Below are 25,744 nucleotides of genomic sequence, written 5' to 3'. Positions count from 1 at the left end.
TTAACTTGGCTCCTTTAAGAAAAATTTGATATTTCTATACAAGCGTTGTGTTGAAGGGGGGAGGGGGGAAAAAATACAGTTAAAAGATTTGATAGAGACATTCAAGGCACGTCCGAATCCCACCGGTGTAAATCTAACAGCTGGGGCCGTGAAGTGACTTGCTTGTTGATGCTGGCGCTCTTCCCCGTGGGCATGCTCCCCACCCCCCCACCCCCCCCCCCAATGTCAGGAGATGTCAGATAAGCGGGTTAGCGCCACGCTACTAGAGATTCTGAGGTAACAGCCGTGCAATCACCAGGGCCGCAGCTTTGGGTTGGTCACAGCAGGGCCCGCCGCTGAGAGAGGCTAGGGGCACCCCCACCTGCCCCGAAGGTGACCCGCTCCTCTGCCTGAAAACCTGCCCCCCCCCCCTCCCCATCCCTCCTGACGTGGGCCCACCTACAGAAACCCTTTCTGTTTAACAGACGAAGGACAGACAGCTGACACTTTCTCCCATTACACTGAACAGGGGTTTTTAAAGCCATGAGAATAGATTCGAGAGGAAAGACTCCACACTGTGCCGTGGTGCACCGTCACTGATACTGTGACAATGACATTCCCAATACTGTTTAATTAAAGATTACTGTTCACATTTAGTCAAGCCCTGAATGAGATATAGAGGGTTTCCTGTTGTATAAATCTGGTAGATAATAAATATGACTGGCCTGGACTAACTAGTATGATTAGTAAAATTTGATTAGGTCATCATCATCATCATCATCAACATTATGAACATCACCAACATCATCACTCTCAACTTCATTGTCTTGTTCATAGTCGTCATCCTCATACTTGGTTCATGTTTCCCAGCTTCACTCCACGAGCACACAGGAAGACCCGTGAGACATAAACACGCCTTAATATCCTTCCATTCACTTTTCGGAACAGGTTCAGATAAAACCTCAAACGTTGCAGGGTAGTTCACTGAGCTGCGTTCGTGTTCCAGGCACATCATTAAATGATATTTGATGCATCCCGTGAAACAGTCAGATAGGTGGAGATTCTGTTGTCTCCATATCTTAATTATTGACTGCCGTGCGTTGTCTGTTCCGTATTAACTCCACAGGAACACCACACTCACAAACACGACGCAGAACTAAAACAGAAATATCAGCAGAGCAACCGCACATAATTAATACACTTCAGATTCTGAAATGCATTTACCCTTTGAGCCAAGCTGGTTTATGTCTGTTGCCAATTAACGCACTTCAAAGGCATTAGAAACATGTATGTTTTTAAAAATCTGATTTCCATGCCTACAGACTACAGAAGCTGGAACTCTGTTCAGGTTAAAGCTTCTGTTAGCACACAGACCCTGGCTTAACAGCATAACAAATACATAAATAGCTGTATCTAAGTGATGATGTTTCTCATCCCATTTATGTATCTTTTTTAAAAACATGCAAAATGCTTTCTTCCTCTTCGAGCAATGCCGGAGTATGTTTAGAGAGATACAGATTCTGTTACCATATTTAAACCCACAGCAGAGATCTTTCGAAATTAATCCACTTAGCTTTATAGAGAGCTCATATAATGCTCTTTTAATTACACTTCCATATACAGAACTGGAGGGAACAGAGACCGTGAATGTGCCACACATACTAAACAGGCTATTTGGTAATATGGGATCTAAGTCTATTTTTATTTGTTTTGACTCTGGAATTTTTCGAGAGATACTCACTCCGAGTCCGTTATGATGTAGCCAAAGTCACTCTGGCTCTCCGGGGCTGAGACGGAATGGACATCGAGCTTTAGCTCCGCCTCCTTCTCCGCCGCTGCGGCTTTCCTCTGCGGCTCGGCCGGGATCGCAGACATGGCGATGGGGGCGGGGCTTTGGATCCAGCGCTCCACCTCCAGAAGCTCAGCGGAATCCCCTGGGCCCGCCTCCTTCTCCACGGTGGCCCCGGATTGGACGGTCCTGCTCATCACGTTCTCTGTCCCCACCCCTTTCTCATCAGCAGAAGGGCCGCCCGAAGCCTCCGCCCTGCCGGGGGTTCCCGGTTGACCCTCCTCCCTCTGGACGTCCAAACTGGGGGTGTCGGTAGAGGAGCTGCTGTCCAGGTACTCTAACAACTTGTTCAGGAAGATCTTGTTCTGTATCCAAAAATATGTGTGTGTGTGTGAGAGAGAGAGAGAGAGAGAGAGAGAGAGCTAAGCAATCCACACACACAGACTGCAATTCTCTGTTCACATCAAATGACTTCTGTGGTTACATATGTATAAGATTCAAAAATACAGTGCCATCTATAATGTCATTATCTTGCGATGAAAATGGGAGGGGGGGGCTATGTATAAAACTGCTAGTGAAACCAAATGTATAAAAATACCCTTAAATAAAAGTTGAGGATCTGTACTTTGTTTGATTACAAATCTGAAATTGTAGAGTGCAGAGCCAAATCAAGAAAAAATATGTTTTTTCCGCAAATGTTATGGAGGGCATAGTAGCTTCTTTATGTGGAGTACCACAAGGCAGCCGTAAGGGTACCATTAAAACTTCTTAAAGGTGCTGTATCTTCACAAGATGTTATTAAAAAGAATGTGCACCATAGCAACATTATTTTGCATTGTCACCTTACCCACATGAGCGAAGAAACCCAAGCTATCATATATTTTTTCTATGGTCAATAAATGTATTAACTAACAATAACTTTCAGGCATGACATCCCATGACTGATTATTTTGAAAAAGAACAGCCGACCAAACAACTTAGCTATGTGATGTGTTCCTACGGAGGCAAAAATAATGTCCCAAGATTCACTGTTTCTCATACATAATGATAGTTTCATTATGTACTGTACGGTTTTTCAGGCTTTCCTCTATTGACCAAATAAAACAAAGTTATCCTCTCTTTCCACAGAGTAACCACAAAGCTGAAGCCTGAACAACCTTTACAGAGCAGCGTAATACCAACACTTTCATTGTTCAGCTTGACATTTATGCACGTTACAAAACCATTCGTCTTGTTAAAAGAATCACAGCAGGTACCTTCTCACTGGAGTCGGGCTTCCCTTCCTCAATTTGTTGCTCTGCCACAATAGAAAACAGTAGAAAATAACAGTTTATTGCAAAAAACCAAATAAATCCTCTTTAGTATCGCTTCAATGCATCAGCGATATTGATTGATAATGGAATTCCTCACAGCTCTCTCTCCAGTTACTGAGCAAGTCCCAACAACCGCTACCAACCATGTGGGAACGAAACACTTAAAATGTGTATTCCAGTCCATTCGCGTGCTGTGTCAGTCTAAAGCAAACTGCTGCAGGGCCATGTCATTAACAAAGACATTTCTGTCTAACAAACAACATTTATTATTTACAGGTATTACCTTTTTCCAACACGATATCTTTCATTCATTTCGGGTGACTGCCAAACTCTAGCTGATGTGTGTGTGTGTGTGTCGAGAAAAGAAAAAAAGCTTGCGCCACTATTCAAAGTTAAGGACAAAGCACCATAGAGGTTAGATATGTAATCTGGGCCTTCGATTATGAAGAAACATGGATTTAATCATGTCCTGTCAGCCTGACAGATGGTTGCAAGATGTCTGAAAGGATATCAGGACAATCAAAGCACTAGGAATTGTGTGGCCTGTCAGTGTCGGAAAGCAGAGGCAGCTGTGGCTAGCACTGTGTACACTGTAGAATATAAAAGGGCTAGCACTTCAGCCTATATGACCCTCACCCCACACCCCAAACTAACCACCCGCCCAGCTAAAGCGGACCCCATATGGAACAAGGCCATGCACAGGCAGCTGCGGTGTGAGGGCACCTTGGGGAACGGTGTCCTCGCTCAGCTCCCCATCTCGGTCCGCCGCGGTGGAGGACGGCGGTTCTCTCTTTGTGTCCTCTCTGGCCCCACCCCCGTCCACCACCTGCAGGGTGTCAGCGATGATGTCACCCAGCTGGTCCAGTTCCTTGGGGTTCAGGGCATCCACGTTCACACTGTGCCTGCCCAACTGCCTCACCACATTCTGGATAAATGTCTCTGAGAGAGGGGGGGGGGGAGGGGGGAGGGAAGGGAGAGAGAGAGAGAAAGGGGGGAGAGAGGGAGAGAAAAACATGTCCTCTTTGACAAGGGAACCATTTTTCTCTAACGGGGGGAAAACATGTTCTTTCAGATGGAGGAAAACATTTCATTTAGCAGGAAGAAAAGGCTCTCTAAGAAGAGCAATTGTCTTCTTTGAAAGGAAGAAAACATACTGCCTGAGGAGATGCAAACACACTCTATTAGAGGAAAAAAAATATTCTCTACTAGAGTACAAGAACCTGTTTTCAAGGAAAGGAACTACAGCCATTGATGGGAGGACACATATTCTTTGAGAAGGCACACAGACATATTTTACCCATCTTTTCATAATACCCAAGTCTATGCAAAACGAAAAACCATTTAATACATTCAGATGAAATATACAAAATGCAAAGAAGAATAATAAAGTAAATATTGCTCTACCATTTCCAACAATTTGCAAACCAAATTAAATCAACATTGATTTGCATGAGAAAAACGACACTCCATTTCATTGGCTTTAAAAAATAATTAGCCAGAAGAAATATCTCACAGATGTTAATGGACATGTGTGTCATGAACAAAGGCTCTTAACAGGAAGTGGAAGCAGAGATGTGCCGAGGACATGCGCCATTACGAAAGCAAGCCTACCATCCAGGGCACTGAGGGGCTCCTTGGTCATCGTTTGGCTGGGGCTGGCCTTGAGGAGAAGCCTGTCAGCTTTGGGCCTCTGAGGTCTGGAGGTTTCCGGAAGCATCTGGAAAAGGGCCTTTCCTGCGAACATGTCCAGGTGTCCCTTGGGGCCAGCGCTCTCAGCCTGGGTGTCGAGGAGCGGGCGCCACCTCCCACCGTGCACCAGGGAGCCCTGCGCCGTGGCAGGGGGGCGGGCCACGGCGGGTCGCTGGGCTGGCGGCTTCCTCCACGGGTGCTGCTCCAGGGCGGCCAGGAGCTTCAGCACCCTGGCTTTGCCAGGCGGGGCACTGGAGAGGCCTGCTGGAGCTGCTGCTGCAGGGGGGCCCTTGGCTGGGAGTGGGGCAAAGGCCTTCGGAGCAGGGGGCGTGTCCTGGTACAAAGCCTGATGGGAAAAGCATATATATGTATATGTGTGTGTACTATGTAGTACTGTCTATTACATATAGTACATACTGTATGTCTCTAAGGCAGGATTCCAGCCAGTTCACGAATAGGGACTGTCCCAGGTGTCAAAGACACCTAACCCCTAACTGCTCTGGTGAACGAGAGGCATCAATTGTAAAGCGCTTTGGATAAAAGCGCTATATAAATGCAGAGCATTTATATAAATGCAGAGCATTCAATAAGGGAAAATGCTTGTGTTGGCCCGGTGGCCATATTTTTTAATATGCCTTATAGCAGTGGTTCTCAACCCTGTTCCCAGACAGCTACAGCGTAGCGTCTTGTAGGTTTTCCTTTCAACCCTAATTTGGCACACATGATCCTACTAATTAGCAGCACAGCAAGATCTCTAGCTGTTGAATGAGGCGTGTTTTGTTAGGGTTGAAGAGAAAACCAACAGGATGGTAGATCTCCAGGAATTGATTTTTGCGAACCACTGCCACATAGGATTTGGAGCACATATTACATGTTTCCTGTTTTCGTGGAAGATATTCATATTTTTTCTTAATTTATTACAAAAATGCAACTCATTTTGCATTCACCAAATATTTGTGTCTAGAGGTTTGTTTGCTTTGGTTGACACGGTCTTGGTAATAGTTTTATGAAAAGCACTTGAGCGCACAGCACTCAATATAATTGATCTGGAGGACAGTACTTCATTGGATTATTGGATTTTAGCTTCACAGAATACAGCTATATATCTCTAAAGCAATGTTAACTGGTTAATTGGAGAGTTTCAAATGCATTATATACATTTGCGTTTCGTAAAAATTGATGGCATCGAAATGCATGTGAAAATCCTGTGATTTTTTGGAATAGGACAGTTATGTGATGGGTTAGGATGAAGCTAGTTAACTGCAGTAAACAAGGGGAAGCTGTGTAGGCACAATATATGCCTCAGTATATCAGGGTTTGGATGTTAACTCTAAGAATGCTCTAGACTCTGCGGCTGTGTTTCCTCTGATCTGGAGGTAAGCTATACTTGAGGCAATTCCACTGCAAATAGGCCTGGTCTGAAAAACATGCTTGCAGACTTCAAATACAACAGTGCATTAGCAGGTCAGCAGGTTAGCCACTACCAAGTGGAAGTGGCTGTGTGAAATTTTAACAGTTATTCCATGATACTGTAGGTAGCACTAGCATGGTCTCGTTCACATATCGAAAGATGAAAATAAATAATTTTAGCTGTCCTGTTGTAAACAGGATGCATATATACTGTAATTATGATCACTCAAAAAATGTTTTTGTTGTGGGCTCTACAAAATGTAAATAACAAAAGCAGAAGCATTTGGGCTAACCTCTCTATTGTGCTGTATTTCTTTAATGAACAGAGTGAAATACAATATTCCTGTATTCCTATAATGCATTAATGTACTTGCTTGGACCAACAGATGCCACAGATGCCATGACAGGCTGTAGCAGAAGAGTTAAACACCTGGCAAAGCCTTCAGTAATAATGACGTGTACAGGCTCAGTAGGACTTGCACAGCAGGGTATGTTGGGCTGAAACACAGCAGCTCACACACTGAAGTCAGGTCACTGAAGCCAGCTTTATAATGTTTGTATCACTGTGTATTCCGTCTCGGCAGATTAGAGATTTTTTTCTCCCTTTGGGTTTTCGTGTCTATTTGTTAATATTTCTTTGATCATTCAGCTGGCTTATCTTTCCTGTTTTAATTAAAGCATCTGTTTGTATCCTATCTTGACTCCAGCAATTATTTTTTGAAAAGAGGCCAGAGACTCCGATGCACTGGTTTATGCTTCTTAAGGTAAAATCCAACGCTCCTGAAAAAGGATATGGCCTGAAAAATCTGGGGCTTATTTGAGCTACAGTTGCTGTTTTCATTTACACATTGTAATATCATATCACCATATGTATTTACATAAAAACATGTTTATGGAACAAAGAAACAATTACCTACTTGCTATTTAAGTCCAACTTTAATCTATCTCTAGTAATACATAACAAAAATGAAAAGACAACGAAAAAGCAAGCGGCATTATCCGGTACTCTTAACACACTCCAAATGTGTGGCATACTTTCTTTAGCTTTCCACAGCTGTCAGTGCTCCAGTCTGATGAATAGGGAGCTCTCGCCTGACTTTGGTGTCAGAGGTTTAATGCCATCGGATCGGCAGGGTAGCCCGCCGCCATTTTGGCTAAGCATACAGACGTATCGCCCTCTATCCTGATTTAAGCAGATCGCTTCGGGGGTCTCCCACAGGCCCACTGTTAATGAGGGCATCTGCCTTTGGTTTGCGCGACATTAAGCATAACGCAAAGCTGGCAAACAAAGGCAGCATGGAGGACCACAGGAACTCAGCCCTGTTCCTGCCTAATGGTCACAAGAGAATCGAGATGACAACAACCGCAAATAGAAAGTAATGTACCTACATAGTTATAGAAGTGAGTCACAAAATATCTAGGCCTGGATGTGTTATTTTTTGATACCCTTGTACATTGTGCTTATGTGCCATCGCAGAGGGCAATGTGATGACCCTGCTATCAAGCATCTGCACGTGCAATTTAGCAAGCAGATCAGTTAGGCCAGCGTGGGGTTAAAGGAAATGTGAGGTGCTTGCGTGTACACTAATGCTACCAGCATATGTAGAACCCTGTCATAAGCACACCACATGCAGGATATCCATAAAACCGTACTAAGCAAGTAACTAAACTGATTACTGAAGTGCTAGTGACATCACCGACCTCTATGGGGGCAGGGTTGACAACAGGGTGAGCAGCATATGTGGGCGGGCTTGGGATTCTCACCTTGCTAAAGAGGGCATCGCCCTTCAGTCTGGGGATGGGTGGGGCAGCAGGGCGGGGCCTGAAGCTGAGGTCCTGCAGGTATTTCTTCAGGGACCGGCTTAGCCCCACCTCCACAGGTTTCGGCTTCCTGTAGAGAGCCAACATAGAGTGACACCAGTGAAGAAAGCAATGGCACAAGTGAATGCCTACAGCACGTTCGGTATCAAAGGCCTGGGGGGGGCGGTACCGACACACCGGTCTGACTGGTTCTGCATGGAGAAACTGATTTGTTGCTCTTCTTGTCTGTCACAAATGCAGCCAATCGGCATCTGAGGCCAGTCCTTTGAAATGTGGAGGGAGGGAGCACGGTAGGAGCACACACCTGGGACCGCTGGTTGGGCCAGTCTCGGAGCGTCCGTAGGAAACCCTCCGAAGTTTGGAGAGCTCCTTGGAAACCGCCTGTTGGGTTGCGTCATCTTGCCAACTCAAGCCTGTGGAGAAGGTGGCACAGGAGTTCAGCTCTTGCCCCTGTGCATCTGTCCCTAATGCCCAACCTCACAAACAAAACTACGGATTTACTATGCATCAGGTGACCAAAGCATTCTGCTCCATACCACAATAGAGAGAAGAATAAACGAGCTTCACACACATGGGCTTGATTGTAAGCATGCTCAAAAGAAAGCACAAAAAATAATGTTGACTTGAAGAGCATCCGATGATCTAAAGCGTTTAAAGATTTTGGCTTTCAGTATGAGTGCACAAAGACCAGACAGTGATACAGCTTTATATTTCCCTAATCTTCCTTTATGCAGTTTCACCAGGAATATGTGAAAGAATGATGCTTTCCCCATTTTTACGTTTTGGCATATTCTTAATGGGGAAGTGTGTAACTGACAAAGGTAACTATCTCAGGCTTTGCTGAAGGGTCTTTAATCACAGCATGGGTGTTTTTACTGCACAGACTAAAAAACCCACTGGAGAAAAGCAGGCTGAGCTTTTCTGAAAAACTCTATCATCATGACTGCTGGCTGAAGTCAACACGCTAATTTGAAAAATATTCAGCAAAAACACGTAGGATGCCTGGCTGAGTTATTTTTTTTGCAAAGCATTTTGCACCATGTCTGAAATTTATGGAATGGCATGTAGACATACGCAGTAAACAGCCCAGGATTGCCGAAAGCGTTTCATTCCTGAACGTCAGTGTAGGAGAACATCTGAAGATCTTCTCATTTTGCTTCCCCAAGCCAATCAGTAACCAGTAATGAAAGTCATGTGTCATTCGAGCCCAGAGTTCTGTCGTCTCTGCTAATTGCCAGAGAATGCTTAAAGAGCTGTGCCTAGAATGGAGGGCACACAGAGTGGTATGTAACCCCAAATCCAGCCCCATAACTGAAAGACGCCAGAGCTGCGTATGGGTCTGAGGAGAGTTTGTGCACAGAGGAATGCGGTGGCTAAGATGCGCTGTGATTTGACGCAGCACACATTACTTCAAGTTTCTGCATATTTGTAAGGAACGCTAATGAACAGAACTGCAGGCTGTCTATGAAAAAATATTTCTAATCATTAGCATTAGATTTTTTTTTTTTGCATTCTGAGAAAGCAGAATGAATTCCTGAGGGCTATTTGTCAAGGGTGACAATGCGGAATTACTTGGAGGACAGAAACCTATTTAAAAATTGTCTAGGTATGACCTCATTAGTCTAATTTTCCCAAGCACACAATTAGGTATTCTAATTTGCTCTCACAGCTACTAGAAAAAGCTTATAAACAATGCAGAAGCAATGTCCCATGATGCACTGTGAACATGAGGCGGACAGATGCGGCCCAGAGTTCTGGAATAGAGACAATCCTTCTCCTGCAGTTACGGTACACAATTCAAAAAGAATACAACTTCATTTTCAATTTCGCTGTAATCATTTGACAGCTGCTTTCAACCAAAGCGACCTACAAACTGCATCTCCAAATTTAACCAGCTACTGCCAGCAGCTACCATACAGTACATACTGTGTACAGTTGTCCATCAGGGATGGTGGTCAGTTCAGCAGATTTTTGAACAGACAGCAAACAGTATGGTGCGAGACACCAGCGGCCCCCCGGCCACGCCTCAGAGGGTGACGGCGGAACTGAAAGAGTCTCCGAAATTGGTGTGAAAAATCCTGACCGCGGCTTTCCAAAGCCGAATCCCCGCGCTTTGCATTTGCTGTACATGGTTGGGTGCCCCTCAGAAATCGGCAGCTCTGATTATACCGCTGGCAGAGTACTTAATATCATGCAAATGCGCCTCTAAATCCCTCCAAAAGGGTAGCGCCCTCCGCCGTACGCAGTGGCCCTGCTTGTTAAAGCCAGGACGACGTCTCCAGCAAAATGCCTCTGTTAATTAGTGCTGCCGCTTTGAAAGAGGAGAGACATTTCCGTGAGCCTGATTTTTTTTTTTTTTTTTTTTGGCGACAGAGCGGCCTTCTAAATATTCCAGGCCCATTAGATCCTGTCTGGTGTCGCCTTGTTTCATCCTGTTTTTGAAATGCAGATGCTCTTCCCCCTAAGTTTTGTCTTCCGATTGATGTTAAAAGCAAGCAGAGAGAGTGTGTGTGTGTGTGTGTGCTGGGGGGGGGGGGGGGTGTTGAAAAGGATGAATAATTTAGAAACAAATTTCAACCTAATTAATGCAGCTGATAAGAGCCAGGTTGATGCCTTAATGCATTATAAAACAATAACATTGTCTGTCAATTAAACAATGGTTCTGCTTCAACAAAGTGCTGTCCCATTCTCCATTCCCAGCTATAGATGCATAAGAACAGGAAAGACGGGTTAACAACAGTAAATCTAACTTGGACCCCTTATGCTTTTGGTATGAGCCTGCATTTGATTTCATGCAATCAAACAACCATTTGCACTTTGACGAATTCACACTCTTTCATTGTTAATATCAATCAGAGCCTACAGAGTTGAAACACAGAAAGCATGTATAGAGCATCTTGAACAGCAGCCACATTTAACATTTCAATCCACTTTGGGAGTGCCACTGATGTTCATAATTCTCTTGTGATGGCGTGCCAGAAAATGCACATTAAAACCACGCACAATATGGAAATGCTCATTTGAACATGTGCTGAAGTGACACACAAAATCAGAGGAGATATCCAACAGTAACTGCCTCCTAAGAAAATCAGGGTCTGGAGAAGCCCTTGCCCTACAGCTGCTTTCAGCTGATTTTCTTCAGCACCTCTGAGGGAAATTTGGGTTAAATGTAATTTGGCTGTGAAAGCCTCGGGACTATTGCTGCGGGACACTGGCTGAACAGGACAGAGCAGGAGAGCAGCAGAATTAACAAGGCTTTGAGTCGTCTCAGAAGGGGAGATGTGCTTAGGGTCTACACACGTGCGTGTGACATGCTGAAAGTCGGACCGTAGTCTGGCTGCTCGATGTGTCATTCAGCCAATATGAACAGAATGCATCCAGCATTTTGCATCACGTAACATAGATTCTGCATCCAGCATCTGAACCAAAACATCCTTCCAATGGGGCATCCTTAATTATACTACAACCGTGTAATATTTACTGCAGGCAGTTCAATTTGAAAGATTCATTAAAAGAGGTAAATACCTCTTTGGGTATATACATAAATACGATGTATTATTATTATTATTATTATTATTATTATTATTATTAGCAGTAGTAGTGGTAGTAGTATGTAAAAGAATCCTGCTGTCATATAATCTGACAATGATAAATGTTCCGTCATATGTCGAAGAGGAAGAAACATAGATTACTTTAAGTCAGCACTGTACCAATAATTGCACACACAGTGGCAATGTTAGGGAGTGGCAATGCATTTTAACAGCATACCAAAAATAGCTACCCATGGCTTACATTTTTCTTAAGTGAGCAAGAAAACCACAGACATGGCAACATTGGTAACAGCTTAAATTTAATCCTTACATTAAACACAGAAATAAATCAATTTCACCTGATGCTGTTTTTGAAGCGCGGATCTTACTGACATGAGCAGTTTTGAAAATTTATTTTTCCACCCATTAATTTTTAACACATTTATTTGCCAGGATGAAATGAAGCCACTCACAGAAATGCTCAGGGTAACTGTCAATTCATTTGGACAAATACACAGGGTTCTCAGGCACATTCACACAATGCAATGATCAATACTTAGAGTACAGTGCAGTTCCTAAGCATTTCGACAGTGAGACTTTTGTTGTTGTTGTTGTCATTTTTATTTTGTACTCCAGCACATTGGATCAAACATGAAACAGCAAATTACAGTGCAGAGACTGTCAGCTTTAAGTTGAGGGTATTTACATAATAATTGTGTCATGGTTCTCTGTTTCTGTCTCTTTTTTTCCTTGTTGGGCCGCCAGATGGCGGTACTTCAGTTTTGTGTTTCAGTTCGTTCTCCAACCCTGTGTTAATTGTATTATTGGTTTTAATTATTCTATCATTGTTCCCACCTGTGTCTTGTTATCCCCTCCTTTTCTGGTTTGATTGTTCTTCGAGTTCACCTGTGTCTTGTTACCCCTGTCTATTTAAGTTCTTTGCCCCCTTGACTCGGGTGCTGGTTCCTTGTGTTTGTTTCTGACTACATGTACCTGCCCGCTTTTGTCCTGCTTCTGTTTCGTTTGTATGTGTTCCGCCTGCCTGTATTCTGCCCTAGCTGTTTGTTCCTTGTGTCTTTAGGATTTTCTTTTTGAGGAAATTTGAGTTCCCTTGTCTAGTTTTTTTTCTGTTGTAAGAATTTGAGTTTTCTTTTGGAATTGCCCCTCGTGGTTTTGTTTGTTCTGTTTGTTTTGTAGTAAAGTCCTTATTTGAATCTATCCTTTTGAGTTTCGTGCGTTTTTCACTCTGCACCTGGGTCCTAACCCCCCCGAACCGTGACAAATTGGGTGAACCTTATAGGAATTACAGTTTTAAACATAATTCACCCATTTTAGGGAACCAAAACTTATTGGGAAGCTGGCTGCACGGCTCTCTTTCAAAATGATTGGCATGACACAGCCCCAGCTGACACACGTTGCAGTAGGAAAAGGACAATGACATTGCAGTGAGGGAGTTAACAACGATGACTTCATAAAATAGACACACATCCTGTCTAACACTGTCATTTGTATTTGTAAGTAGCTAAGACAAAAGTCTTGAATAATAATTAGCAATAACATACGAGAGGAAGTTCTGTATTCACTTCTAGGTTGTAATGGGCTTGCTGACACATTATTAATTAACCTTTTATTTATGCAGGGTAGGGTTGACTGGTCATGCATGCTTTTTTTCAGAAGCGCCCTGTGAATGCTCCCCTAAGTAGTCTAACTTGCATGCCTTAGGATTGTGGGAGGAAACCGGAGTACCCAGAGGAAATCCACACGCAGACCCCACACAGTAAGTCCCAGTACGGGATTCAAACCCAGGACCTTCTTACTGTTTGGTTGCGGTGCTCTCCCCTGCACCACCATGTTTGCCCACATGTGACTACAAAGTGACGAATGAATGAACAAACAAAAATATGAAAATAAAGCACAGTTCACTGCTTTGATTACAACATCGCTTATGTGACATGTCACATTCATTGAGACTGTGTCACCTAGTCAGTGGTGTTACCATGCAAACAGCTCACGTTGCTGCGATGCGTTACGTGCGCGAACTGTCAACTTCAGGGCTCTTCAAATGCAATAGGAGAGGCACCCGAACATAAGGGCGGATGAAAAGGATCTGCGTTCTACAGCCAGCCATCCATTAAAACACGCCATCTTACCACGTGACACTTCATCATTCCCCAGACCGTCATTCCCCTCTCCTGGCTGCGCCGCGCCCTGGTGCGGACGCTGCGCTGGTGCGGACGCTGCGGTGCGTGTGGGCGCTGCGTGTGAATGCCCCTCTTTCATCCGCATGACCAGGTGAATGAATAGCACAGCGCTTCACAATAAAACTGATCTGACCGCAGCAGACAAAAAAGTCTGTTCCATTAACAAGCGGGAAAAAACACACAGAGGGGGTTATGGATGAGGGAGACACAATGCGTGAGCGTAAAATTCACACACGCACACTGGGTCCAGCAGGAGGAGGTGTGTGTGGGTGCGTATGTGTGCCTATGTGTATTCGTGCATACAGTATGTGTTTGTGTGTGCATGTGTATGTATATGCATGTGTGTGCGTATGTGTGTGTGTGTGAGTGCATGTGTGCACGTGTGAGTGTGTATCTGTGTGGGTACACGCATTTGTGTGTGTGTATGTGTGCGTGCATTTGTGTCCGTGTGTGTGTACGTGTGTGTGTGTGTGTGTGTGTGTATGTGCGCGCATGTGTGGGTGTGTGCATGCATTTGTGTGTGTGTGTGTATGTGTGGGTGTGTGCGCATGTGTGAGGATTGTGACCCATATCAGTGTGCTGATGCAGAGGCCCACTGATGCAGTACAACGCTGTCCTGCACCAGTACATAAGTGCACAGAGACAACCTACTTGCCTCCATTGGCAACCAGTATATTGAATTATGATCATAGAACCATATGGCCCTTTGGTTCTGTGGTTCATTGCAATGAAGGATTCACCATCTCAGATAGCTCTGCTGTAAGTACAAGGTCTTATTGAAGCTCCATGCTCCACAGCCTGGGCCAGACTCAGGGGCAATTTTAGCAGACCACTGCAAATCCAACCACCATTTCCAGACCTGTAAATAAACTGTTTTCCAAAGTGGGTTTAACTGCACACAGCGCTTAATCTCGTAGCTAAAAAATAAATCAATAAAACTAGTATTTTAAAGCAAATGAATGCAAATTTAAGACCCAGGTGGCAAAATCTCCCGGTGCAGTTAACACATGGACTATGATTATGCTATTGACATTCGTTTCCACTAGACTCGCAAGGTGAGCAGTTATTATCTCTGATCGTGGTCTGAAATTGAAGTCAAATTCAGGCAGATCACTACTGCTGTTTGGCCAGGCTGGGCTCCCCAAACGTTCTGCAACGGCAGTTCTCATCACAGTTGTGTTTAAAAAAAAAGACCAATCATTTTCCCCCAAGCACCAGCTTTTGACACGATCGTCAAGGCCTTGTCTGCTTCACATTTGACTAAACGCAGTATCTCTTAGCGTATGACCCAACTGCCAGCCACTGATTCGTGACACCACTCTTTGTGGCACATGACACGCTCCCAATCTCTTCTGATGAACACTAAATTATTCACAGAGCGTTATGTAAGAACATAAATAAATAAGTTGGGCTGATGTGTTTTAGGAAATAACAGGAAGGGGATGCGGTCGTCTCCTAAAACAAGCTCACTCGTGCCGCCATCGGGACGAGGCCAGCGGTGGAGGAAGGGGTAGCAATCGCGGACGATGCGGGAGAGAGCCAGATAGATCGCAATCAATGGGAAACGCGCGATTCTGCAACAGTAATGAATACTTAAGTTTCCGTGGGGAGACGCTGTCGATACTGTGCTTACCGCGCTGGTGTGGCCGGATTCAATACCGAGCTGTAAATCACCATGTGGACTTAAACTCTTATTAAACTCTACAGTCTTTGCTCCTCATTAAATACAATGCACAGAAATGCAACAAATAGAGCCATTCATTTGTCTGCTCTCTCATTTCAGGAGGCACACACACCATCTTCCTAGCATACCTAAAATTTGCAGGGCTTCACCCTTCTTGTGAGAGAGAGGGAGAGGGGGAGCGAGAAAGAGTGTGCATTGGGAGATGTGTGTATGTGTGTACATCTGTGTGTGTCTGTCTTGGGAGGTGTGTGTTTATATTTATGTGTATGTGTGTGTGCCTGTGTGCGTGTGCATCTGTATGTATGAATGTGCCAGTGCTGGGAGTTGTTCATGGTCATGAGTGTGTGTGCGTGTGCGTGCATACGTGCATGTGTTTGTGCTTGAAGGAATGCATGTGTGTGTGTGTGTGTGTGTGTGTGTGATTGTGTGAGGATCCATCAAATATAAAAAAGGGTTGACCTAAATCAATGTTCTTAAAATCAGATTACACAGTAGCTTCTCTTCATTTGTGGCCTAGTAGCCTGTTACATTGTTACTGAATAACTTAACACAGTAATAACTTTTTTATCACTAGGTTACACTTAGCAGTCAATAAATGTAAAATTTAGAGAACGAGATTGATTCTAAGTGGAACGAATTAGGGAGGTGCGATGTTCCTGAGGTTATTTTTGTTGTGCGGTAAAACTGAACACAGTATTCTGTTCCATTTATGGGCTAACACTGTATCAGAGGGAGGTGGGGTATGCCAATCTGGGAGCTTGAGCACTGGGTCCAAGAGGGAGTCGGTAAGAACATATTATTGCTCATTACATAAGCAATCCTGACTGGGCTTCCAGCCAGGGCTCGATTTTCTTTCCCTGACACTATTACGTTTTGTCTGACACATTTTAAAACAAGTCCATGTCAAGTCTCAAAGTGAGACAGAAGCCATAATTCTTTAAAATGTGATAATTATGTATTGTGATAAAACCTTTTTTCAAGTCAAACACAATGTATTTTTCACACACCTGTGCTTTGTGATTATTTTCCTGTTGCTATTAGGAACTGCTTTTCAAAATGTAGGCGGCAATATAAAAAGACCATGGTATATTGCATTCCAGACCAATTCCAGCTTCAGTTGTATATTGCATTTTGATTAACACTCGTTTCAATTGGTAACAATGTGAGAAAGTGTGAAGAATAGATTTAAGCAAATGAAGTGTCAGATAAAGCCCTGGATTCAATCAACAACTTTGACTTACAAATATATATAGGTGTTAGCATTTTTCTTGGTAAACAACATTTGTTGAGTTCAGAAGTCTCAAAGACAACAAAAACTTTTATACAAAAATTTTATTTTTTTCTGAAGAAGAAAGAACACTTGAGAAAACAATGAATGAGGTACAGTATATCAAAATTAATTGTTTGGTGCTTTGTTATGGAGAAAGAACGCACTGGTGAGCTTAACAATAACCATGCAGGTATAGATGTGTCAAGGACTAAAATGAAGAGAAAACTACACCAGCAGAGGGTTCACCGCAAGATGCAAACCCCTGGTAAGCCTCAGAAGCACAACGGCCAGGTCATGACTTGGGCAAATATGGCTGCCATTGGATGTGTTTACTGACAGCAGCAACACGATGAATTGTGAAGGGTTCAGAAACACCTTATACACTATCTGCTCACATCCGGCCAAATGCCTCAAAACTCATTGCAGCAGGACAAACAGACTGCTAAAGAAACCAAGGATTGTTCAGGGCCAGAAACATACTCTAGTGTAAGGGTCTAATTTTCCTCACTTTCTTACTCAGGGCTATTGATGAAAGATGGCTGCAGCCAATGCAGCACAGGTATTAAATAGGGGTGTTATCACAGTGGATTCAGCTTTATTTGGGATTCAGTACATGAATAATAAGACACTGCAAACTGTCATTGATATCGGCCCTTCTTGCATATCACAGAGCCTTTCTCTAGGGAACAAACCGCCATCAGTATTCCGTCTATAATTTACAATCTGTTGCAGTGATAATTCCGCTTATTTGACTCGGCTGTTGGAGAAACGGGGGAGCCACTGTGTGCTGTCCAGAGGTGTGTGTGTGTGTGTGTGTGTGTGTGCATGTCAGCATGCGTGTGTGCAAGTGTGTGAGCGTGGGTCTGTGCGTGTGTGCAAGCATGTGTATGTGCATGTGTGCAAGCATGTGTATGTGCAAGCATGTGTATGTGCATGTGTGTGCGAGCGCACATGTGTGTATGTGCATGTGCATGTCTGTGAGCGTGTGTGTGTGTGCGTGAGCATGTGTGTGTGTATGTATGTGTGTGAGTGTGTGAGAGTGTGTGTGTGTATGTGCCTGTGTGTGAGCATGTGTGAGTGTGTGTGTATGTGAGCGGGTGTATGCATGTGTGTGTGCGTGAGTGTGTGTATGTGCATGTGTGTGAGCGTGTGTGAGCATGTGTGTGTATGTGTGTATGTGAGTATGTGTGTGTGTATGTGCATGTGTGTGAGCATGTGTGTATGTGCATGTGTGTGAGCGTGTGTGTGTGTATGTGTATGTGTGTGTATGTGAGCGTGTGTGAATGTGAGTGTGTGTATGTGCATGTGTGTGAGCGTGTGTATGTATGTGTGTGAGCGTGTATGTGTGAGCTCGTGTGTGAATGTGAGAACGTGTATGTGCATGTGTGTGAGCGTGTGTATGCGCATGTATGTGAGTGTGTGTGTGTATGTGTGTGAGCGTGTGTGTGTGTATGTATGTGTGTGTGAGCGTGTGTGTATGTGCATGTGTGTGAGCGTGTGTATGTGCATGTATGTGAGCGTGTGTGTATATGCGTATGTGTGTGAGCGTGTGTGTGTGTATGTGTGTGTGAGCGTGTGTATGTATGTGAGCATGTGAGCGTGTGTGTATGTGTGTGTGTGTGAGCGTGTGTGTGTGCATGTATGTGAGCGTGTGTGTATATGTGTATGTGTGTGAGCGTGTGTGTGTATGTATGTGTGTGTGAGCGTGTGTGTATGTGCATGTATGTGAGCATGTGAGCGTGTGTGTATGTGTGTGTGAGCGTGTGTGTATGAGCGCGTGCATGTGTGAGCGTGTGTGTGTATGTGTGTGTGTGAGCGTGTATGTGTGAGCGTGTGCATGTGTGTGAGCGTGTGTGTGTATGTGTGTGTGAGCGTGTGTGTGAGAGCGTGTGCGTGTATGTGTGTGTGAGCGTGTGTGAGAGAGCGTGTGCATGTGTGTGAGCATGTGTGTGTATGTGTGTGTGAGTGTGTGTGTGAGAGCGTGTGCATGTGTGTGAGCGTGTGTGTATGTGTGTGTGAGCGTGTGTGAGAGAGCGTGTGCATGTGTGTGAGCGTGTGTGTATGTGTGTGTGAGCGTGTGTGAGAGAGCGTGTGCATGTGTGTGAGCGTGTGTGTATGTGTGTGAGCGTGTGTGTGTGAGCGTGTGCATGTGTGTGAGCGTGTGTGTATGTGTGTGTGAGCGTGTGTGAGAGAGCGTGTGCATGTGTGTGAGCGTGTGTGTATGTGTGTGTGAGCGTGTGTGTGAGAGCGTGTGCATGTGTGTGAGCGTGTGTGCATATGTGTGTGTGAGCGTATGTGTGAGAGCGTGTGCATGTGTGTGAGCGTGTGTGTATGTGTGTGTGTGAGCGTGTGTGAGAGAGCGTGTGCATGTGTGTGAGCGTGTGTGAGAGAGCGTGTGTATGTGTGTGTGAGCGTGTGTGAGAGAGCGTGTGCATGTGTGTGAGCGTGTGTGTATGTGTGTGTGAGCGTGTGTGTGTATGTGCATGTGTGTGAGCGTGTGTGTATGTGTGTGTGAGCGTGTGTGTGTATGTGCATGTGTGTGAGCGTGTGTGTGTATGTGCATGTGTGTGAGCGTGTGTGTGACTCTGCCTAATGGAGCTGTGTCTCTAACCCCTGAAAGCCCTCAGTGTGGCTGTGGCTCTGGACTCAATCAGAGCTGACCTGCTCGCTGCTGCCAGCTCTCCACCTGTCAGCTTGTGCAGATTAACGCCACAGATCCTTCTCCTCCATGACAGCCGTTCAAATCTCTTTAGAACACGACGCGTGGGCCAGTCCTGCAGCTGCTGTGCACGGAGAGACAGAGAGCCCTGCAACACCTGCCCCCACCCCCACACTCCCACACTCCCACACCCCCACACCCCCCACCTCAACGCATCACTGCAGCTGACACCAGGACGCCTCGACACGCGTGCCGAAAACCATCCTTGGGCCTCGTTTCCCAGCCGCCTTCAAACATGACTAAACAGGGCCTTAATGAAGAGCGTAGGAGTCTGTCTGTCTCTGGCCCTCAGCATTAAGTGATATGGTGCAGGATGTTGTTCTGCCTGCCAAGCTTTCACTGAGGTAAGTGCGCAAGGTCAGAGGAGCACCTCGGAGAGGAATATGGTCTAGGCCTCGGCCCTGGGGTTCAGCACCAGTAACGGGAGGCGTGATTTTCAAGCGAGCCTTCCAGGGTTCGGCGTCGGTCACGCCACACAACACTTTGGAATGGCAGGGAGCCTCGTCATAAAGCGTGGAAAACAAGGTTGGCTGCCAGAGAGGACAGAATAGGGGTTAGAGGTCAGAGGTCAGGAGGGCAGATGCAAAAAACTTACTTCAGGCCTCCTGGCCCTGGCAGACACAGAAACAACTGAACCTGGAGGCCATTAAAAAGGAAGGAGAGGAAAAAGGAAAAACGCAGGTTGATGAATCGCGTCCCGTCTACGTGTGAGCGCACACGTGAGGTCAGGCGCTGACGGGACGAGATGGCGGCCCTTCTCAGGACACCCCCCCCCCCCCCCCCCCCCGATAACTGCAGGAAAAACACCCGGGCCTGCTCGTGGTCACTGCCTTTCCCCCTCTGAGCCCCTACACTGGGGCTGCGCATGGCGTTAATGAAAATGCCACTGTGCATTATCGCACCTGGCTAGGTTTACAGCGGCTCATACGCTCAGCCTGGGACCCCGGGAGGCCCTGCAACTGCAGCATACATCTCTGTGACTAACGCACCAGCCGCGCATTAGCCCTGTCTCATACATCCTTCCCTATCGTTGCTAATCCTTCCTTACGTCGCACATGCGAACACATTGCTTTATCGCTGTATCATCTGGATGGTTTTTTTAAGTGGAGTTACATGGGCTCAGCAATCAAGCAACGTTTACGACAATCAATATGCTTATAAGATGAGCCTTCCTTATTATGCTCCAGTCATGAGGATGACCAGCGCTTGCGGAGTTCTCCTTCTATGATGTTACAGAAGTACGTACAGAAAAAAAGCCTAAGTTGCTCTGCAGCTCAGGAACCAATAACAATGCATTTGGCCAGGCAGGCAGAGGGTCACGTCCTCTTTATCGATAAATACAGTGATGGAGACAGTCCCAGGGTTGCGAAGCTTTGCCGAGGAACTGCACTGCACACTAAACACTACCCAAATAGCCCTCTTTGTGTGGTTCATTAATAGCGCACTGACAGACACTTAGTTCAACCAAACAGGTCTAAATTTGCTTTTGATACTTGGGTAATACGCCCCCATCTCTATCGATATCTGAATCAAGCAGCTATTTCCAGCATCCTACCGCAATAAAACAGTGAGGACAGTTCTGAGGCAAAGCAATAAGGGCCGGACACTCTGTAATTGCTATCTGTGAATAACAAAGACGCGTTGGTGCGTAATGGCCATGGCAGCGTCTAATACCAAAGTAATTTTCACTGTGCTGACGGCGCCTTGCACTCTGAGGCATTGTGTTGGAAATGTAATACCAGACAATACCCCGCCCCCCACCACCAACACCCCCCGCCCCCACCCTCCTCAAAGGAATACAGCTAAAGAGGGAGAATGTCAAGACTGAGAAAACCTCTTCGCCAGGTCAATTCTATTGATCTAATGACATGGCTGATGTGCAAAGCACAAGCTGCATGATTTCTGAGGCCACTTAGATGCAAGGGAGAGAATCACAAATCAATGGCATTGATTGAAGATACACTACTTACAATCACCTTGTCCAAAGGTAGGGACTCAGTATTACAGAGATGGTTATTTCCAGAGGGAATTTTTTTTTTCCACCGATGAGAAAATAATAGAATGAAACAAAAACAGGAAGGATATAGGCTATTTCCAATATCAGTGAATCGTTTCAGTTTGGGTTTTTGCGTGATGTACTTGGCCCTAGTACAGAGGCAACAGTGATGGTCATTACATTCCAGAAATCAGAAGGCCTCCCATGTCTTCAGTTTGTTCTGCATCAGGAAAGATGCATCAACAAAAAAGAATCTCCTCTCATCCACCAACTTAATTTTCATGAGGTAATTAAAATGAATCCACAGCCTTGCTTAACGTCAAACATTCATTACCATGTTGATAATTTCTTAACGATGGCTGTTTATTTTTCATGGTTTTCAGTTCTCAGTTATGCATGTTAAAAAAAGATGAAGCTTCAGTGCAGCCTGGGCAGCCAATTAAAAAAGGTTCGCACAGCCAGAGAGGAAGGTATCTGCTGCCCCCTGGCAGTGATAGGATGTAACAACAACAAAATGGAATTGACAGGACTCCATTAAGTGTAAATGAGTGCCATAATGAGCCATAGTTCAAAAGATGTCCATGTTTGGAATAACATATTAATGCAGATTAATGTTTAAAAAAAAAAAAAACACATATAATAATATACAGATAAATCTAATATAGGCATGAAATATAAATATAATAAAAACAGCATGTATACAACAGTGACATGACTATTTTACTATTTTTTACTATTTACTATGACTATGTAATCAGCTGACAAACTCAACAAACATCCTGTACAAGTAACTGCTCTTTTTCATAATAAAAATATTTTCTATGGGATTCAGGTTTGGTGACTTCACTTTGTTGTCTTCAAGCCATTTTGTGACAACTTTGAAGGTATGCTTAGGATCATTGTCCTGCTGGAAGGCCAAGTTTGAACTTTCTAGCTGATATCTTGAGGTAAACAGTTAAATTTTTGTTTCATGTGACCAGAGAGCTCTCCTCCAAAAGGCTACGTCTTCGTCCTGGTGATCACCTGAAAACTTAATTCTGGCTTTTTATGATTTTAATGACAGTTTGACCATAATGATCAGCGCAATGTATGGAGGAAAAAGGGTGAGGCTTTTAATCCAAAGAACACCATCCCAGCTGTGAAGCATGGGGATGGCAGCATCATGTTGTGGGTGTGTTTTGCTAGAAAAGGGACTTGTGCATTTCAGAAAATAGTTGGCATCATGAGGAAGGAGGATTATCAAGAAATACTGAAGCAACACCTCAAGACATCAGCTAGAAAGTTAAAACTTGGTCGCAACTGGGTCTTCCAGCCGGACAATGGTCCTAAGCATACCTCTAAAGTTGTAACAAAATAGCTTAAAGAAAATGGCTTAAAGATACACCTGAATCCCATAGAAAGTTTGTGGACTGAACTGAAAAAGCATGTCCGAGCAGGGAGGCCCACAAACCTGACTGAGTTACACCAGTTCTGTCAAGAGGAATGAAAAAAATTCCGGCAAAGTATTGTGAGAAGCTTGTGGAAGGCTACCCCAAGCATTTGATTCAAGTTAAGCAATCTAAAGGCAATGCCACCAAATACTAACAAAGTGTATGTAAACTTTTGACCCACTGAAAATCTGATATAGCACATACAACATGAAATAATAGTCTCTTAGCTATTATTTTGAAATTACCTCTTATGGAATTAAAGTAGATACTCTAATTCACTTAACAAAGGAAATGGATGGTAACATGAAATGTGTGGAGTTGTGAAAATTTGAGTTTGAATGTCTTTAGCCAATGTGTATGTAAACTTTTGGCCTCAACTGTATTTTTGCTGTACACACTGTAAGTGTGGTGGAATTTCAAATAAGCAATAATTTATTCCAAGTAAAGTCAAATATATGAAAAAAGAGTGAGAGGTAGGTGAGATAGGCACTGATATGGTGTGATGTCATTAACATGCACCTTAGAGTAACTATTCAGCTCCACACTCCCAGCCTGTCATGGGTCAGCAAACAAGAGCCTCTCTTTCACCCGGCCTTTGTCATCTCCACTTTCCGAAAATTTCTCTGCGACCTGACCAAAACCAGGCCTAGGGTCTATGCTGAAGAGACCAGTGCTCGAAAATACATGAGCCACTTCTGGGTGTGAGTAAACTGAACGCACAGCCTCAACAAAAAAAAAAAGACAACAGGAAAGACAGCAGTCCCCAGTTGCAGCGCAGAGTAAAAGGGAGAGTGTCCATCTCTCCCCTTATAGAAACTAATTTGTCACCGACATCCCTACAGACCAGACTTGTGTCAGCACAGAGCAGTCTCTGCCTCACTCACTCAATACGTGGTATCTCTCTTTTCATAACACGCTAAAAAAAAAGTTGTTTTGACACATGTGGGAGTCGAAGTAGAGCATCATTGTCTTGTTTGCTTGTTTACAGTATTGCTTTGTCCTCAACGAGCTGGTGATTTTAACTGCTAATGTCTAGGGTGGAATGGTCATTTCCTCTCTGAGGGGAGGATGTTGGAGAGATGACAGGCCAGAAGTTAGAATGAGTGGGCTCCCACGGACTTCAGGTCTCACTGCCTTCGAGGCGTCTGAAACGTGTTGGGTTACCAAGCCACTGCCCTGTTTCAGCAGACTAATTAGACGGCATCCACTTATTGACTGGGTAGGGTAGTCTGCCTAATGTGATTAGAGGCAACAGAGCAACTCGTCTAGAAAATGAGTGCCTGCATGCTGTAAAAAGATGCAGCCATTAGATCTCTGCTTTTTGCTACATGGTGCAACATAATGTTGCGGAGCTGTGCTGTCTGAACGGCCTGTGAAATGGATGTGCAACGACTACGAGCACCATTAGCATCAAATGTGTCTAGGGGGAGGAAAAAAGAAAAACATGATTCTTATGATGTTAGAGAAATGGAAAATAAAAGAAAAACAGCCCGAACACTATGTGCACCAGCAAAACATTTTTATTCTCTCTCTCTCTCTCTCTCTCTCTCTCTCTCTCTGTCTCACACACATTACACACAAACATGCACACAAACACAGACACACACACACACACACACACACGCATACAATTATTTTTTCCTCTTGGTCAGAATGTTCTGTATTGACGCTGTATTGAACCTGGCTTGTGTGGTGGATGTGTTCTCAGTAGTGTGTGAACGGTGTAGATGACTCACAGTACCTCTGAGGGACAGTTTCTGTGTGTGTGTGAACGGTGTAGATGACTCACAGTACCTCTGAGGTACAGTTTCTGTGTGTGTGTGAACGGAGTAGATGACTCACAGTACCTCTGAGGTACAGTCTCTGTGTGTATGAACGGTGTAGATGACTCACAGTACCTCTGAGGTACAGTCTCTGTGTGTATGAACGGTGTAGATGACTCACAGTACCTCTGAGGGACAGTCTGTGTGTATGAACGGTGTAGATGACTCACAATACCTCTGAGGTACAGTCTCTGTGTGTATGAACGGTGTAGATGACTCACAGTACCTCTGAGGGACAGTCTGTGTGTATGAACGGTGTAGATGACTCACAGTACCTCTGAGGTACAGTCTCTGTGTGTATGAACGGTGTAGATGACTCACAGTACCTCTGAGGGACAGTCTGTGTGTATGAACGGTGTAGATGACTCACAGTACCTCTGAGGGACAGTTTCTGTGTGTGTGTGAACGTTGTAGATGACTCACAGTACCTCTGAGGGACAGTCTGTGTGTGTGTGAACGGTGTAGATGACTCACAGTACCTCTGAGGGACAGTTTCTGTGTGTGTGTGAACGGTGTAGATGACTCACAGTACCTCTGAGGGACAGTTTCTGTGTGTGTGTGAACGGTGTAGATGACTCACAGTACCTCTGAGGGACAGTTTCTGGAGGAGGGTCCGGAGGCGCAGTAGGGCTGATGGTGACACTTCATACGGGCGTACGTCTGTCACAGGAACCCTCTGGCACCTTCCAAACACTCCGTCTGAAACGAGACCACAGACCCCCTCAGAGAACTCCGCCCATAACACCACGGTCCGGCACCGACGGGCGCCATCTTCATCCTCGGGAAACAGCAATCTGAAGACTGTACACCACGACCTGGATACAACAAAGCCGCTCTGATCCACGCTAACACAGTGTTACAAGTAAGTGTTGAGCGGACGGAGACAACATCGGTTTCTGTCTCTTTTCACCTTCCTTCAAGAGGAAGGTGAAAAATATTTTTTATTTTTTGCTGGTTCACTAAAGATCATGAGACTAGTTTTTTTTTTGGGCGGGGGGGGGGGGCGGGGGTTGTGAACCTGGTGTTCTTGTTTGGGCGCTAATAGCCTGCATTTTTGACAGCATTAAATCGGCGTTAAGATAAGCTTTTG

At 44.7% G+C, this 25,744-nt stretch overlaps 1 protein-coding gene across 2 annotated transcripts in view; it reads right to left on the bottom strand.

Annotated features, from left to right (window-relative positions):
* Positions 1-25,744, bottom strand: part of ptprn2 (protein tyrosine phosphatase receptor type N2) — a 218,206-nt gene that overhangs the window by 150,666 nt on the left and 41,796 nt on the right. For both annotated transcript variants that reach the window (XM_064332770.1, XM_064332769.1), the window contains exons 3-9: positions 25,240-25,353; positions 8,306-8,414; positions 7,945-8,071; positions 4,693-5,116; positions 3,805-4,020; positions 3,025-3,065; positions 1,721-2,133 (exon numbers count right to left, since the gene is read on the bottom strand). In XM_064332770.1, coding sequence (XP_064188840.1) covers positions 1,721-2,133; positions 3,025-3,065; positions 3,805-4,020; positions 4,693-5,116; positions 7,945-8,071; positions 8,306-8,414; positions 25,240-25,353 — 1,444 coding nt within the window. The remainder of the gene's footprint in view (positions 1-1,720; positions 2,134-3,024; positions 3,066-3,804; positions 4,021-4,692; positions 5,117-7,944; positions 8,072-8,305; positions 8,415-25,239; positions 25,354-25,744) is intronic.

This window comes from Anguilla rostrata, chromosome 4, assembly GCF_018555375.3.
Source record: "Anguilla rostrata isolate EN2019 chromosome 4, ASM1855537v3, whole genome shotgun sequence".
NCBI classification, from domain to species: Eukaryota; Metazoa; Chordata; class Actinopteri; order Anguilliformes; family Anguillidae; genus Anguilla; species Anguilla rostrata.
This window is presented reverse-complemented; position numbering and strand designations above follow the sequence as displayed.